At 46.4% G+C, this 14,957-nt stretch overlaps 1 protein-coding gene across 1 annotated transcript in view; it reads right to left on the bottom strand.

Annotated features, from left to right (window-relative positions):
* The window catches only part of LOC102470136 (olfactory receptor 2T6), an 8,973-nt gene extending 3,581 nt beyond the window's left edge, over positions 1–5,392 (bottom strand). The window contains exons 1-4 of the mRNA XM_006165341.2: positions 4,484–5,392; positions 2,152–2,203; positions 1,960–2,083; positions 71–304 (exon numbers count right to left, since the gene is read on the bottom strand). Coding sequence (XP_006165403.2) covers positions 71–304; positions 1,960–2,083; positions 2,152–2,203; positions 4,484–5,392 — 1,319 coding nt within the window. The remainder of the gene's footprint in view (positions 1–70; positions 305–1,959; positions 2,084–2,151; positions 2,204–4,483) is intronic.
* Between the last annotated feature and the right edge of the window lie 9,565 nt (positions 5,393–14,957).

Raw genomic sequence — 14,957 nt, 5'->3', positions numbered from 1 at the left:
GCCGGCCATCCCTTCCGCCGGCCAGGGCGCCGGGGAAGGCGGGTCCGGGAGCGCACCCTCCCTTCGCCACCTGGACCGCCAAGGCTCCGGCCGCGCAGACAGGGCCACCTCCCTCCGGCCGCTCCGCGCTCCAGTCTGTCCGCGGGCACGAGTTACAGCTCGCCGAGGGCTCCAGCGCAGGGAGCCAAGGCCCCCAGGGCTTTCCCGGGCCTGGCCCAGGCTGAGCAGGCTCCCGGGCCGGCGGGGAGGTGGGCAGCGCAGGCGGGAGCGCGTCTCCGCACAGCTGTGAGCGGCTGCAGGAGGCCTTCGGGAAAGGGGAAGAGCACTGGGCACCCCTAAAGCGCCTCCAGAAAGCCCTGCCCTGCCGCGCGCTCCGAGAAGGCTTGCCGCTGGGGCCGCAGCGCTCTTTGGCAAGTCTGTCCTGGGGGTAAGAGGCAGGACGCACAGCTCGGGAAGTCGGACCACAGCCTGCCTGTCCACGGCGGGGCGCAGTCCGGCCCTGCTTGTGCGTGCTCCGGGAGGCCCATCACGGCCGAGGTGCTCCGGGCACTTTCTTCTCCAAGAACTGCTCGCCTGCCTCCTCTTCCACCCCAAGGCACAGAGCCCAGCCTCCAGAACAAGGCGGATTAGAGTAATAGGCTTTGATTTCCTTTATGCTCGGCCCCTCCCTACTTCTACAAACTCCACGGTATGCTGGGGACAGCTTCCTAAATGGGGTACAGCACCATGGGGCATCACCGTTTCTAGAAAGTTAAAAGTATCTATTAGTAACTTTGTATTTTACATCAGTTTCAGGTTTACAGAAAATGATCAGTAAAACATGGAGCCCCCTTTTCCCCATAGTTAACACCTTGCAGTACAAACCAGTCTTGAGCAATTATGGACTACAGCCCACGGTTACATCAGCGTTCGTTTCTGCGCTGCGGCTCTGTGAATTTCCACAAGGGCGTCCTGCCATGTAACTCCTATCACCGTCTTACACCCTGCCCCGCATCCTCTGTGCTTGGCCAGTGCCCACACCCTGCCCCAGCTCCCGGGAACCACCGATCCTTCAAACCCACCGTCCTACCTTCTCCTGGATGCCATGAAGCGAGTCGCATGCTGTGTAGACAGCCTCTTTCGTTAGTGATAGGCGTGTGGGTCTCCTCCACGTCACCCCATGCTCTGCATGTGCCTTTTCTTTATTGCTGGGTAGCGCTTCATCCCATGAATGTAACCTATTCGAGGATATTTCAATTAAGTGGGTTTCAGTGATTACGTAAAACGCTGTCATAACCGCTCACATGTTGGTTAGTGTGAGCGTAACTTCCCAAGCCAGCAGGGTAATACTGAGAATCCGAGCTGTCAGAGCATGTGCGAAGAGCATGTCTCGTTTTGGGAGAGGCAGCTGAGCTCTTTCGACAGGGCTGCTCTGGCTGTGTCCCCAGTGCCGGGCTCACTGCTGTCCTTACTGGCGTTTCGGCTTTCCGGTGGACGCCTGGTGCTCTCCACTGATTTTTTTTTAATCACTACATTTTTAAAAATGGAGTATCTATATTGTTCCTAACTTTTCTATTAAATTTTATTTAACATCTCTACAGTTGGGTCATTAATTTTGCCCGGTATCAGCCCTCCATGCTTTGGCATAATAACAAGAGAGCATGCCTATTGGTGTGGGGATGGGGGAAAAAATAAGAGGAATTTAAAAAATATTATAAACATGAAAAGCAATAACCTTTTTAAAAGAATGGCTAAAATGATGACTAGTATTTATAAAGGTTTGTTACATGTATCACTTTATTTGATCATTGAAATCTTACAAAGAAATGTGTATTAATTCAAATTTTACAAAAGAGGAAGCAAGACCTCAGGAACATGACATGATTGACAGATGTTCACATGGGCTTTAACAATGAGCCGAACCTGATGCCCCATGTTTGACAGTCCGCTCTCCTCTTCTGACTTCCTGTGCTTCTTTACCTCACCGTCTTCTGGGTTGGAACTCCAGTTGCAGTTCCCAGCACGTAGTAGTCTACGAGCCAGTCTGAGAAGGCTGAGGGAATGGGACTCTCCAGGTGGAGAGGCTCAGGAAGGCTGCCCTGCCCTGTAACCGACACCCTGCTCTGTTAGACAGGAGTCCGTCTGCTTTTCCAGTGACTACTCAGTCCAAACCCAGGGTTCCAGAGTGGCCAATTCCATTCAGCAGAAGGCTGAGACCCAACAGCTTCTTCAGTACACTAGGGGACATGGGTGTGCCATCCACCCGTGTCCGCCAGTGTCCGTGGGCAGTGGAACATCGCTGCATCACCGAACCCAGACTGCCGAGAGCACAGCACAACAAAGCACCTCGCAAAGAAGTCCAAGGAGCTGGGGGGTGGTCTTGGTGTTACAATTAAGTCTGTAATGTAGGCCAAACACTTTCCCCTAAGTCTCAGCTTCTTAAAAAAGAAACAATATTAACTTACTTACAAAGATTTATCAGCTCTAACTTTCAAAAGAAAAGCTATTTATTTTCTAATTAAAAGACAGCTCCTGACTATGTTGCAGTCTTTTGCTTTAACCTCACAGCTAAGACAGGCTCCTGGGTCGGTTTGGGGCAGGATCTCCCTTTGTTGCCTGGGCCAGCTTCCATCTCTCCACCCTCCTGCCTCACAAGTAGCTGGGATTAGAGATGCACACAGCCATGCAGGCCTGCAGGTTGGAGAAGAAATCAAACCCAGCCTCCCACGTGGCTCCACCCCACAGAGTGGCAGCCCCTTAGCAGCCCGCACCACCTCCACCAGCCAGGGCTGGCAATTTTCCTCCCACGTGTCGTGCCACCCAGTGCAAGGCCCAGTGCTGCAGAGGAGGAAAACATGCGCCCGCCACTCTCTCTGTGGAAGCAAAAGGCTTACGAAAAGCCCACCACTACTGACATCTACGGAGGGTTTCCAGAAATCTAGAGACCTAATGAACTTGGAATCTGAAAACTGATCACTGAAACTGCTGGTTATGGAGTACTTCTTTCTCAGCGACTGTGTCTTCCAATGTAGCCGTGGGCACCGGTACGATGTTTGGATCATTGAGCACAAATACTGAGGTGGCCCCATAAGATCATCCAAGCCAAGGCTCACAGGCTTCGCTGTCCAGGTCTGTGTACATGCACACGTGACAGCAATGATTATTTACCCTGTAACACATGTGACATCATAGAAACTTGCCCCAGAGACATGTGATTTCTGCATTTCTACAAAAACACAAGACCCATTTTTTCCAGCTCCAAGTTTAGATAAAGGAGAATGTTTCAAGTAGCTATTCAAAGAAGGGATATTTAGATTTCTAATTCTGTCCACCACTAGTTTAACCAATGTAATAAAAACCACCAGTTCCCATGAGGCCAGTGAGGGGCCAGGGTGTGTCCATCAACCAGAGAGCCAGGCCTTTCTTTGCACACATGACTCGCCATCAGAGCTGGGACGACAAGAGTGGGAGTCAGTGGAAACTCAGGTGTGAGCATGGCGGTGTTGGTGGCACTGCAGCCTCGGTCCAGCATTTCAGTGGACTCCCACAGAGTGGCAGCCCCTTAGCAGCCAGCACCACCTCCACCAGCCAGGGCTGGCAATTTTCCTCCCACGTGTCGTGCCACCCAGTGCAAGGCCCAGTGCTGCAGAGGAGGAAAACATGCGCCCGCCACTCTCTCTGTGGAAGCAAAAGGCTGACGAAAATCCCACCACTACTGACATCTACGGAGGGTTTCCAGAAATCTAGAGACCTAATGAACTTGGAATCTGAAAACTGATCACTGAAACTGCTGGTTATGGAGTACTTCTTTCTCAGCGACTGTGTCTTCCAATGTAGCCGTGGGCACCGGTACGATGTTTGGATCATTGAGCACAAATACCGAGGTGGCCCCATAAGATCACCCAAGCCAAGGCTCACAGGCTTCGCTGTCCAGGTCTGTGTACATGCACACGTGACAGCAATGATTATTTACCCTGTAACACATGTGACATCATAGAAACTTGCCCCAGAGACATGTGATTTCTGCATTTCTACAAAAACACAAGACCCATTTTTTCCAGCTCCAAGTTTAGATAAAGGAGAATGTTTCAAGTAGCTATTCAAAGAAGGGATATTTAGATTTCTAATTCTGTCCACCACTAGTTTAACCAATGTAATAAAAACCACCAGTTCCCATGAGGCCAGTGAGGGGCCAGGGTGTGTCCATCAACCAGAGAGCCAGGCCTTTCTTTGCACACATGACTCGCCATCAGAGCTGGGACGACAAGAGTGGGGGTCAGTGGAAACTCAGGTGTGAGCATGGCGGTGTTGGTGGCACTGCAGCCTCGGTCCAGCATTTCAGTGGACTGCTGTGGCACATGGAGGTGTCGGCATTGGCACAGCTGAGAGCATTGTCCACGTTACCCACGGTGTGGCCCGGAGACCGCTGGACAGGCGTGGAGGTCTCAGTCTATCAGGACTCTTTCTTTGCCACACCACAGGCCCCTCTCCATCGTGCCATAACCCTCTTCACGGCCCCTGTCACATCCCTGTTCCTCAGACTGTAGATGAGAGGGTTTAACAAAGGGGTGAGGATGGTGTAGAAGGCAGAGAACACCTTGTCTTTGAGCGGGGTGTGGTAGGACTGGGGAAGCATGTATGTGTATAAGGCAGCCCCGTAGAACAAGGTCACCACCGTCATGTGTGACGAGCAGGTGGCAAAGGCCTTCTTCTTCCCTTCCACTGACTTCATCCGCCGCACCGTGAGGAGAATCCGGGTGTAGGACGCGGTCACCACAGAGAAGGGGATCAGCAGCATCGTGACACAGCAGATATACATCACCGTCTCGTAGGCGGCTTTGTCGCCACAGGCCAGCCGCAGCATGGTGGGCGCCTCGCAGAAGAAGTGGTTGATCTGGTGGGAGGCGCAGAACGGCAGGCTCATGGTGATGGGGGTGAGGAGGAAGCTGTCCAGAGCACCTCCCCCCCAAGAGCTGGCCAAGATCAGCCAGCAGACCCGCCGGCTCATGAGGACGGGATAGCGGAGGGGGTTGCAGATGGCCACATAGCGGTCGTAGGCCATGAGCCCCAGCAGGAAGAACTCTGCCCCCACGAAGCCCATGTACAGAAAGTGCTGGGCCGTGCAGGCAGCAAAGGAGATTGCCTGCTGGCCCGTGAGATGGTCGACCAGCACCTTGGGCACGATGGTGGAGATGTACAGCATGTCGATGGCAGAGAGGTGGCTGAGCAGGAAGTACATGGGCGTGTGGAGGCGCGGGTCTGAGTGGATCAGGAAGATCATGACCCCGTTGGCCGTCATAGCCACAAAGAAGATGACACAAATGACACCAAAAAGGAATCCCGAGGCTCTGGTGTGAGTGAAGAGCCCCACGAGGGTAAAGTCACTGGAAAAGTTCCGATTGCGTCCATCCATGGTGTGGGCTTGACCTGGAGGCATAAATGAGAGGTACAGGTTAATGAAATGCATGACAATAAAGCAAATCATTTAATAAGAACTGTCTAAGCATCATTAAGTGAAAATTATCTGTGTAATAAACATCAAGCGTTTGGTGGGTAGATTTGCAGCTGTTTCTTTCTTGGCTATTTCTCCTGGTAGAAGGGCAAATTGAAAGTTAGGATCTCAGGGCACAAAGAGGAGTGGGTAATCGGCAGCTGATGCTTGGTGTAAGGAAACTTGATTATTATTGCAGAATGTTGGGTCCTGGACAGAAGTCCTCACTTCAAACTGGTTCTAGTCGTTTACAATGCATTTACAAGATGATTGATTTAATCATTTCAAGTGACCAAAGGATTCAGTAAGATGTCTGATCTAATGTGGGGTTTTATGACCATTTAGAAATCATCAATCTCTTCTAGCTAGAACCACGAGGTTGTAGACACAGCTGAAGATGAGAGTGCACTATTGCAAACAGGATCACATCAACCATTTGATCCTTGACCACCCTCGTTTGTCTGTCACTCATTTCTTAATTTCTCATCCACTCACACACTGAACCTTTATTTATGGGAAGACTCCTGTGTAGTTGTAAGCTCTGGGGACACTGTTATAAACAGGATAGGATGTGCCTCATGTCACCTCCACTGTAGTTATGGGAGAAACCATGAACAGGTAACAGGGAGGCCATGGAGAATCTGGTGAGTGTTACGAGGAAAAATAACACGATGATAAAAGATGACAGGAAGAGTCACATGGAATCAGAAGAAAGGGTGTTCCTGCACAAGGAACAGCAAATGTTATACCTCTAAGGCCTACAGGAGCTCGGCGTAGTCAGAACCATTCAGGAAGAGCACTGCGAAGAGGGGTAGTAAGGGAGCAGCGGTCAGTTCTTTAAGACATGTAGGCCAAGATCAGAGTGTCAAAATTATTTGCTAAAAATTATCAATATAACTGAGTCACAGTTGAAAACTAGTAAGGGTGTAAGATCTAATATGTGCTCATTCCAGTAGGGTATTTTGTCCATTTGAGTTGATGACTTTTGGTTTCTTGAATCTACATTTTCATTTGCCTCAAAATTTTACAATAACAATAAGTGTAATACATCACATTAGCAAAAGGAAATATAAAACCATATGATCGTATCAATAGAAACAGAGAATTTTATATATTTTGATAAAATACAAGATCTCTTCATGATTAAGACTTTCACCTAAATTGATACAGAAGGGACATTTCTCAACACAGTAAAAGGCATATATGAACAACCCATAGCTAACACCATACTGAATGGGGAAAAGTTGAACGCTTTTCCACTAAAAACTGGAACAAGACAAGATTACCCACTCTCTCCACACCTTTTCACCATGGTATTGGAAATCCTAGCCAATGCAATCAGATGAGAGAAGAAAATAAAAGGCATTCAAATAGGAAAAGAAGAAGTGAAATGATCTCTATTTGCAAATGACATGATTATATACATAGAAACCCCAGAAGAATTTACACACACAAAAACTAAAACTCCTGGAAGTGATAAATGAATACAGTAAAGTAGCAGGGTACGAAATCAACATACAAAAATCTTTAGCACTTTTATACACCAACAACAAACAGGCTGAGGCAGAATTGAAAAAAGCAATCCCATTTACAATACCCCTCCACCCCCACCCCACACACGGACAAATAAGATACCTAGGAGTAAACCTAATCAAAGAAGTGAAAGATCTCTATAAGGAAAACTAAGAAAACTACAAAAAGAAATAAAAAATGATGCTTGAAAATAGAAAAACATCCCATGTTACTGGATTGGAAGGCTCAATATACTCAAGATATCAATTTTACCCAAATTAATTTACACATTCAATGCAATTCTGATAAAATTACCAGAGATCAAACTGACAGAAATTGAAAAAAAAATCATAAAATTTATCTGGAGTCATGAGGTCCCAAATCACCAAAAACAGCACTGTGAAAAAGAATTAAGTCAAGGCATCTCACCCCCTGACCTCAAAATATACTACAAAGCTATGATAATCAAAATAGCACAGAACTGGTATACAAACAGGCATGTAGACCAATTAAACAGAATAGAGACCCCAGAAATGAACCTCAAAATACACAGCCAACTGATTTTTGACAAAGGGCCCCAGTCAACCCAGTGGGGGAAAGAAAATCTCTTTGCCAAACAGTGCTGGAAAACTGGGTATACACCTGCAGAAAGGTGAAACTGAACCCCTATCTCTCACCACTAACAAAAATCAACTTACAATGGTTCAAGGATCTAAATATATAAAAAAACCCAGACCATAAAACTCCTGGTGGAAAACCAGAGGGAAACTCCTAAAGACATTGGGGTAGGCAAAGATTTTTTAAATAAGACCTCCAAAGCACAGACAATAATCTCCAAAATAGACAAGTGGGGACTACATTAGGCTAAAAAAAACTTGTGCACAGCAAAAAAGTGGGGAGAAAACTCTCAGAACAGGAGGATATATTTGAAAACTATGCCTCAGATAAGGGAACTCAAGGAGTTTACCAGAAAAAAAAATTGTACAATTAAAAGATGGACAAATAAGCTGAACAGACAACTATTTAAGGAAGACATACAAATGGCCAAAAAGCGTGTGAAAACATGCTCAACATCTCTTATCATAAGGGAAATGCAAATCAAAACCACAATGAGATACCACTTACCCCAGTCAGAATGGCTAAAATAAGAAAACATAAATAATAAGTGCGGTGAAGCTGTAGTGAAAATGGAACTCTCTTACTCTGTTGGTGGGAATGTGAATTAATACAACCACAGTGGAGAACGATATGGAGATTCCTCAGAAACCTGTAACTAGAACTACCACACGAGCCAAGAATTCTACTCCTGGGTATCAACCCAAAGGATAGGAACACAGTCAGAAAAACACTTGCACATCCATGTTCATTGCAACATTGTTCACAATAGCTAAGACTTGGAATCAGCCCAAATGTCTAAGAACAGATGAATGGATTGAAAAGTGTGGCTCTCATACACTATGGAGTACTTCTCAACCACAAAAAACAGTGAGACCCTAACATTTGATACAAAGTGGATAAATATGGAAGATTTAATGCTAAGTAAAGCAAGCAGACTACAAAGGAGAGGCATTGTATGTCCCCGCTCAGTATATACTGAATGTCTGTACTCTATGTGAGGTACTGAAAGTTTGGAAGGTTTATAAGCAGGGAGGGCACCTGAAGATATGAGAAACAGTGTAGGAGGGAGAGGGTAGCAAGGGGAGGGAGGGAGGGGGTTGGGGAAACATTTAAGAGAAACAAAAATGAAAAGTTACCTGTTGATGACAATGTACATAATATCTATGACTTGACTAATATGCACTGTTTTCATGCTGGGAAGAACCATTTTGTATGCTGTAAAGATGTACAGTGATTATAAATAAAACCAATAAATAAGAAGTAAATGTTGACATTCAGTTCAAATACATGTGTTTTTTTTCCCTTTTTTTGGAGAGGTTTTTGCTATAGGCCGCGCGCACTCGCCAGACAGACAGAGAGAGACAGAGAGATAGAAAGCGAGAAATCACCCCACAGGGGGCATGGCCACTCCACAATCCCTTTTCCTCCATTCTTCTCTTGGGATCTTGGGCACACACGCACACGTGCCTGGCGTGAGTTCAAGCTGCCGGGTCCGGGACTCGAACCACGGTCGACTACATGGGAGTCCAGCGACATAGCCATTATGCTAACTGCTGGTCCCAAATACATGTGTTTAACAATTACACGAATATAATTGCAAAACAGCATCGTATCAAAAATAATTCTCAACAACCTACAAGAATGACAAATTCAAGGTGTGAAAATTAGATGCAAATAGACTACCTAAAAATATTCATTTATATAGATTAGAAAACTAGGAAATACCGCAAAATAACACTCACTTATTCATTTACTTATTCATTTAATTTTTTATTGAATAGTTATCCAACTGTTCACTAGGCATTGTTCTAGAGACTGACGATGCCATCCTTGAAGTCCCTCTTCTCAAAACACGCAGGGAAAGGCTCTTTCGATAAATACAGATACAATTAACATGAGTCACACAGTTTTTCTTTCAGTAAATGAGCCAGAAACATAGATTTTTACTTATGATCCAACTCAAAGACAACTGTAAGGCCAAGAATGATTTTTAAAAGCACTAAGAAAATCAACTAGCAGCACTGAAGTAGAGTACAAGGATGTACGTGTGTGTGTGCATTTGTGTGATTTAAAACACCTGACAGTGTGAAAGAAAAACGTGTACTATGGCAGCATAACGAGGTTACATATAAACAGTTAAATGCGGCAAGAGCATTAAACAGGGTAAACATGCCCTTTACAGTGCAGGGTTCCTCTTTAAAGAAAGCGAGGCAGACAGCGCACAAAGCAGAAAAGACAGAGGACGCAGAGTGACTTCTGCATATATAAAATACAATTTGAGGCAATAAATAATAATAAGTGGAGTAAAGAGAATAATTCTATGAGTTGAATTTTAAACATAAATCGTTAATACATTTAGTTGGTCTCCACAGGACAGTATTTTTTCACTAAGAAATATCATAACTCTAAAATAATAACAGGCTTACGTCTAAATCAGAGCATTTGAAATATTTAAACAAATGTTTAAAACACTACTTAGAGCATAGAAAGCTCAAACTTGCATTAAATTAAATATTTTATGTATAGGAAGCTATGAAACATAGCCAAGGAAGGACACAGACAAATTATATAGCATGCAATAATGTAGCTGTTACAGAAAAAAAAAAATCTGTGATGTTGGGGCTAGCAGGTGGCATGGTGATTAAGGCACTGGACTCCCACACGGCTGATTGCAGTTCGAGTCCCAGGACTGGTGGCTTGAAAATCAAGATGGACACATGTGCGTGCAGGCTCAAAATTCCAGGAGGAGAGTGGAGGAAAAGGAAAGGGAAAGGGAACTGTGGTGTGACCATCTCCTAAATCAAGATGGACACATGTGCGTGCAGGCTCAAAATTCCAGGAGGAGAGTGGAGGAAAAGGAAAGGGAACTGTGGTGTGGCCATCTCCTTGGGGTGACTTCCCACTTTCTCTCTCTTTCTCTCTCTCTCTCTCCAGCGAGTGTACCAGCCTTACGGCTAAAACCTAACCAAAAGTGATGTAAATAAAGACTCCACTAAATAAGTTAGAAAAAATCCACAAAATAAATTTAAATAAGAGGAAGAACATATAAAAGATTGAAATACATACTTGTGGATTCTAAAATACGCAGACATCAGCCTAAAAAGTTGATTAGTTAGAAGTCAAGCAAAGCAGAGCCGCTGCGGGCCATGCTTGTGAACGCTGGAGAAAGGATGCAAGGTGTCATTAGGAAGAGGAAGGAGACCCAGCCACGGATACGAGAACACCCAAATACAAGTTTACAGTGCGGTGTCATTTCAACATTGTGTTCACACTTGAAAATTCCAAGGAAGATTATTTTAAAATATACATTCTGTCGGGGCGTGCATGCACATACATAGTGCATAAGCAGTCTTAAGTAGATATAATACACATGCACATGCTGACATACATGTAACCAAATTTCTACGGACATGCTAAAAAAGGCCCTTAACTTCAAAAAAATTGAAACATTTTAGTAGTGCTATGATCCCCCCATTTCTAGATTGGAAAGCAACCTGTGAGAAATCTTCCAAGAAGAGGAAATTCCAAAATGTTTGCAGTTTGTAGGATGATATGAAATTAACTCCCCATTTATCTTATTAGTTTGCTTAGCTTCCAAAAACGCAGCAAACTCCCCAGTCATAAAACAGTATCACTTATAAGATATATATGAGCATTTGCCAAATGAGTATTAGTCATGAAATCCAGCAGTGTATTCATAATAACACTGCAAACCTGTTTACCTACACCCTCTCCCTCCTCTTACCATCCCGATGTGGTCTGTGCCCCTCCCTCAGCCACCTGCATGTCCCGCCCTCTCCCCACGCTTTGCTGCTCCTGGGCTTGTCTCCCAGAAAACACCTGACTCAGGAGCTCTCCGGTCGGCAGCGCCATTCTCACCCCTCCACCTGGTTTCTGTACCCCCAGGTCCCCACTTACGTGTATGTCTTACAGGGATTGGAATGAATGTTTTATAGTATCAATGAAGTATCAACAGGTTATTTCTACACACTAACAAAAATGATTAAGGAGCTAGAAGCTACTTTTGTAGCTAGTACTAAACTCGGAGAAAAATTATAAAATTAATAAGGTGTAGTATAATGATAACAATAGGAATTTTTGTAGAGAAACTTGGCAAAATGTTTCTAAATTTTATCTGAAAGGATCAGCATGAAGTAATTGTGTTTAATTTTAAATTGGGGTGGCAGGTGTATTACAAATCAGCTTCAACCTCTGTGGGACCAGTTCAGTTGTTCTGAATGGAAAGAATATCTAGAAATATAAGGTAGTCCCCCCGCCCCCCCCAACAGTATGTGGGAATTGTTTAGAAGATGAGAATTCAGAGTGGGAAAGATGGATTTCACAATATGTATATGAACACAACAAAACTGCAACTTAAAGAATGAAATTTTTAAACTGTTAGACCAAGGTATTAAAAAACTTAAGTACAAGAAATAAGCACATTTCTTTGTACATAAGTTTTACATAGAATTTAAAGCTCTTTAGCAAAGAAGCATACTATTTCGTAATGATAAAAATCTGTTTTTAAAAGTGACAGTAGCATTTAGGATTTTCAATGTGAGAAAGTGAGTGGAATGGACCATTAGTGTGAGGGTAAATTAGAATGGTTTTTCTGTAAGTACTTGACAATATTTATCCACCATTGTTCAAAAACATCTGTGCTTCAGTTTATTTCTTAGTCTATTCTAAGGAAATGTGAGGTTGTCAGGACAGTCCTGATGCGCTTCTGCACAGGAGGACAGGAAACTGCCACGGTTGCTGACAACATGAGGCTGTGAGTACAGGCGGGGACAGGACTGAGGCTTTGCTCCTGGTGGGAGGTAGATGGGGACGGGTCAGAGTAACCGGCCCAGGACGACTAAGTAATCATTACTCAGCCCTCGTCCCATTGAGCCGGGATGTAGGCTGTCTTGTCACTGGTCACATGAAGAAGTGTGCACCGGATTTTCAAGTGAAAAACATGACCACCTCTTGCCAGGCAACACATGTGAGTGGGGAGCTGGAACCACCTGCCCAGGGCCTGGCCTAGCTTTGGGTGGAGAACTGGAAGAAGGGCCCAGGGCAGAACAGGGCCCAGGGAAGAGCGCCTGGGGCTGCTGAGTTCAGTGGAGAACACAGTCAGAAATACTTCACCAGAGCATTCTGGAATCTGGTCATTCGGCTTGGCATGGTTTTGAACTTTATATTTCGGGCTGTTTCAGCTGAGACGGACGAGCCTCTGGAGGATTTCGGAGCTCAGTAAAGACACCCAGTCTCCGGGAGAGCCGGCCCTCACCCCAGACGTGTCCTCAGCAGGTGCCCGCAATGCGTTTGGACGTGCCTGGCCCTTGGGCTGCTGCGTGTATCGGTGTGTCCGCCTCCTCAGACACAGAGGGCTTTGGGTGCAATCGCCCCCAGGAGCAGGTGTCCCAGCTGGTTCTGTAGTCGCCTACCGTGTGGTCTCACACAGCCGCTCCCATGCGGCCTCCCCTCCTCACAGGCACCATCACCGCACAGCCACACGACATGACTTGGCTCCATGTTTTCCGTGTCGCCGTTGCACCGGAGGGCTGACCCGGGAGCCCACCGGGGCCAGCGGCCCCTCCCGACCCATGGTGGTGTTCCACCTGGGCTTCCAACACGCCCGACCCACCGGGCCACCACCGTGCAGCCAGTGAGCCGTCCTGTCCTCCAGACCTCCAGGGGGCCTGTCAACCGGCAGTACCTGGCTTCAGCACAAAGCTGCAGGTGGTTTGTCATCCCCTGTCTCTAACCTTGTGCAAGAGAGATTAGTTTTAAATAAATGAATGGCTATTTTAGATGTTACAGCTGAAGCGGAGGGCAGCTGTGTCCTCCTCCTGTTTTCACAGTTATGTATGCCTAGCTGCTGACTCCGTTTAATTGTACATATTCCATCTTTGCCTGAAAAACATGTTTTTATTAATAAATGTGCTAAATAAATGCTTTGATAGTGTTCAGAAATAGCTCAACAGTAACCTATGTTTTTACGTCTTACAACTGAGATCCTGTCTAGTTACTTTACTCAGCTTACATGAAATACTTCCCTCTGGATTCTCAAACTGTGCTTTATCCATTCCCACCCACGCTTTGTAAAGTAAGGCGCCCTAACCACTCCTGCGTCTGTCGGATTCCTCCTTTCCAGTCCCGTCAGTTGATTTATTTTTCCATCTTACCTAAGTCACTGAATTTTAGACTTATGTCGAGTTCATGGGAAATAAACACACAACGATCAGGCTCTCCGCAGCCGCCCTGACACTGTTCCCGGCCTGTGGCCACCTGGGGGGCTGCTTACCCTGAGTGCGGGGCTGCCGTGTGGAGCCTCTCCGTGCAGTGTGTCCAGAGAGGGGTGTTAGCTCAGGGCCACGTGGGTTATGAGCAGCGTCACAGGAGGACAGAGCTCAGGACTGAAGAGCGGGCAGCGAAGGGGGCTCCTGGTGTCCAGCTGAGGTCTCCATCCTGCCTTCAGGTAACAGGAGGTGCAGGTGGGAAGGCAGGACGGCAGGACGGGGAGTTCCTCAGGCGTATTTAAAGACGGTTAACGGGACCGTGAACCTGGCACCTCAGGAGCCCCAGTACCTGGGGGCACAGGGCACCTGGAAGCCCGGGGGAGGAGGTGAAATGGCCGGGATGTCTCACGGGGACAACGCCTGAGTCCAGGGTATCAATTACGCCTGCCCCAGCTGGTTCCAGCATCTTCACTCACAGCGCCTGCAGGGCAAGGGAAAGCGTTGTCAAGTGAGCGAGGGGGTGAGGGGGTGTTTTCTCTGCAGGCTTTTTTTTTTTTTTTTTTTGAACAACTTGAGAACGACTGTTTCCTGGGTGTTTCATCATCACACTCCGTATGCCTTCTGGTCCCTAGAGGACATGATGCCGAGGGGACGGAAGCATTTTCAGGGGGCCGGTTCACTGCTCGCTCTAAAAACCATCGCGACTTCTGCTCCCTTCGCCTCCCTTCCAGGAAGCGGCTTCCCCAGAGCGCCCTTCGCTGCCGGAGGGTGTCCGAAGACTTCGTCAGTCTCCAGTTCAGCAGAAGCGTGAGCAACGCGCTAAGGCGACAGCAAACATGTTTGGCGAGCAGTCTAATTAATAACGCGAAGGCCCGTCTTACGGGAATTATTTCTATCAAACACTTTTGAACACATGATCAGAGATCATTTTGCTGAAGAAGTACCTTACCCTAAATTGGGGGTTTCCATTCTGCTGGGACCAGCTCAGCACGGACTCGTGTTTCCGAGTGGGGAAGGCTGTGGATTAGAAATAGATGCAATAAGACACGCAAGTATAGAAAAGTGAGGATCGGGGGGGGGCACAGCTTCTCTAATAAAACACTTGTGCACCCAAGCCAGCCTCCAGTTTA

The sequence above is a fragment of the Tupaia chinensis genome, unplaced genomic scaffold (assembly GCF_000334495.1).
Source record: "Tupaia chinensis unplaced genomic scaffold, TupChi_1.0 Scaffold143902_1, whole genome shotgun sequence".
Lineage (NCBI taxonomy): Eukaryota > Metazoa > Chordata > Mammalia > Scandentia > Tupaiidae > Tupaia > Tupaia belangeri.
The sequence above is the reverse complement of the archived record's forward strand: the minus strand, read 5'-3'. Positions and strand labels throughout refer to the sequence as shown.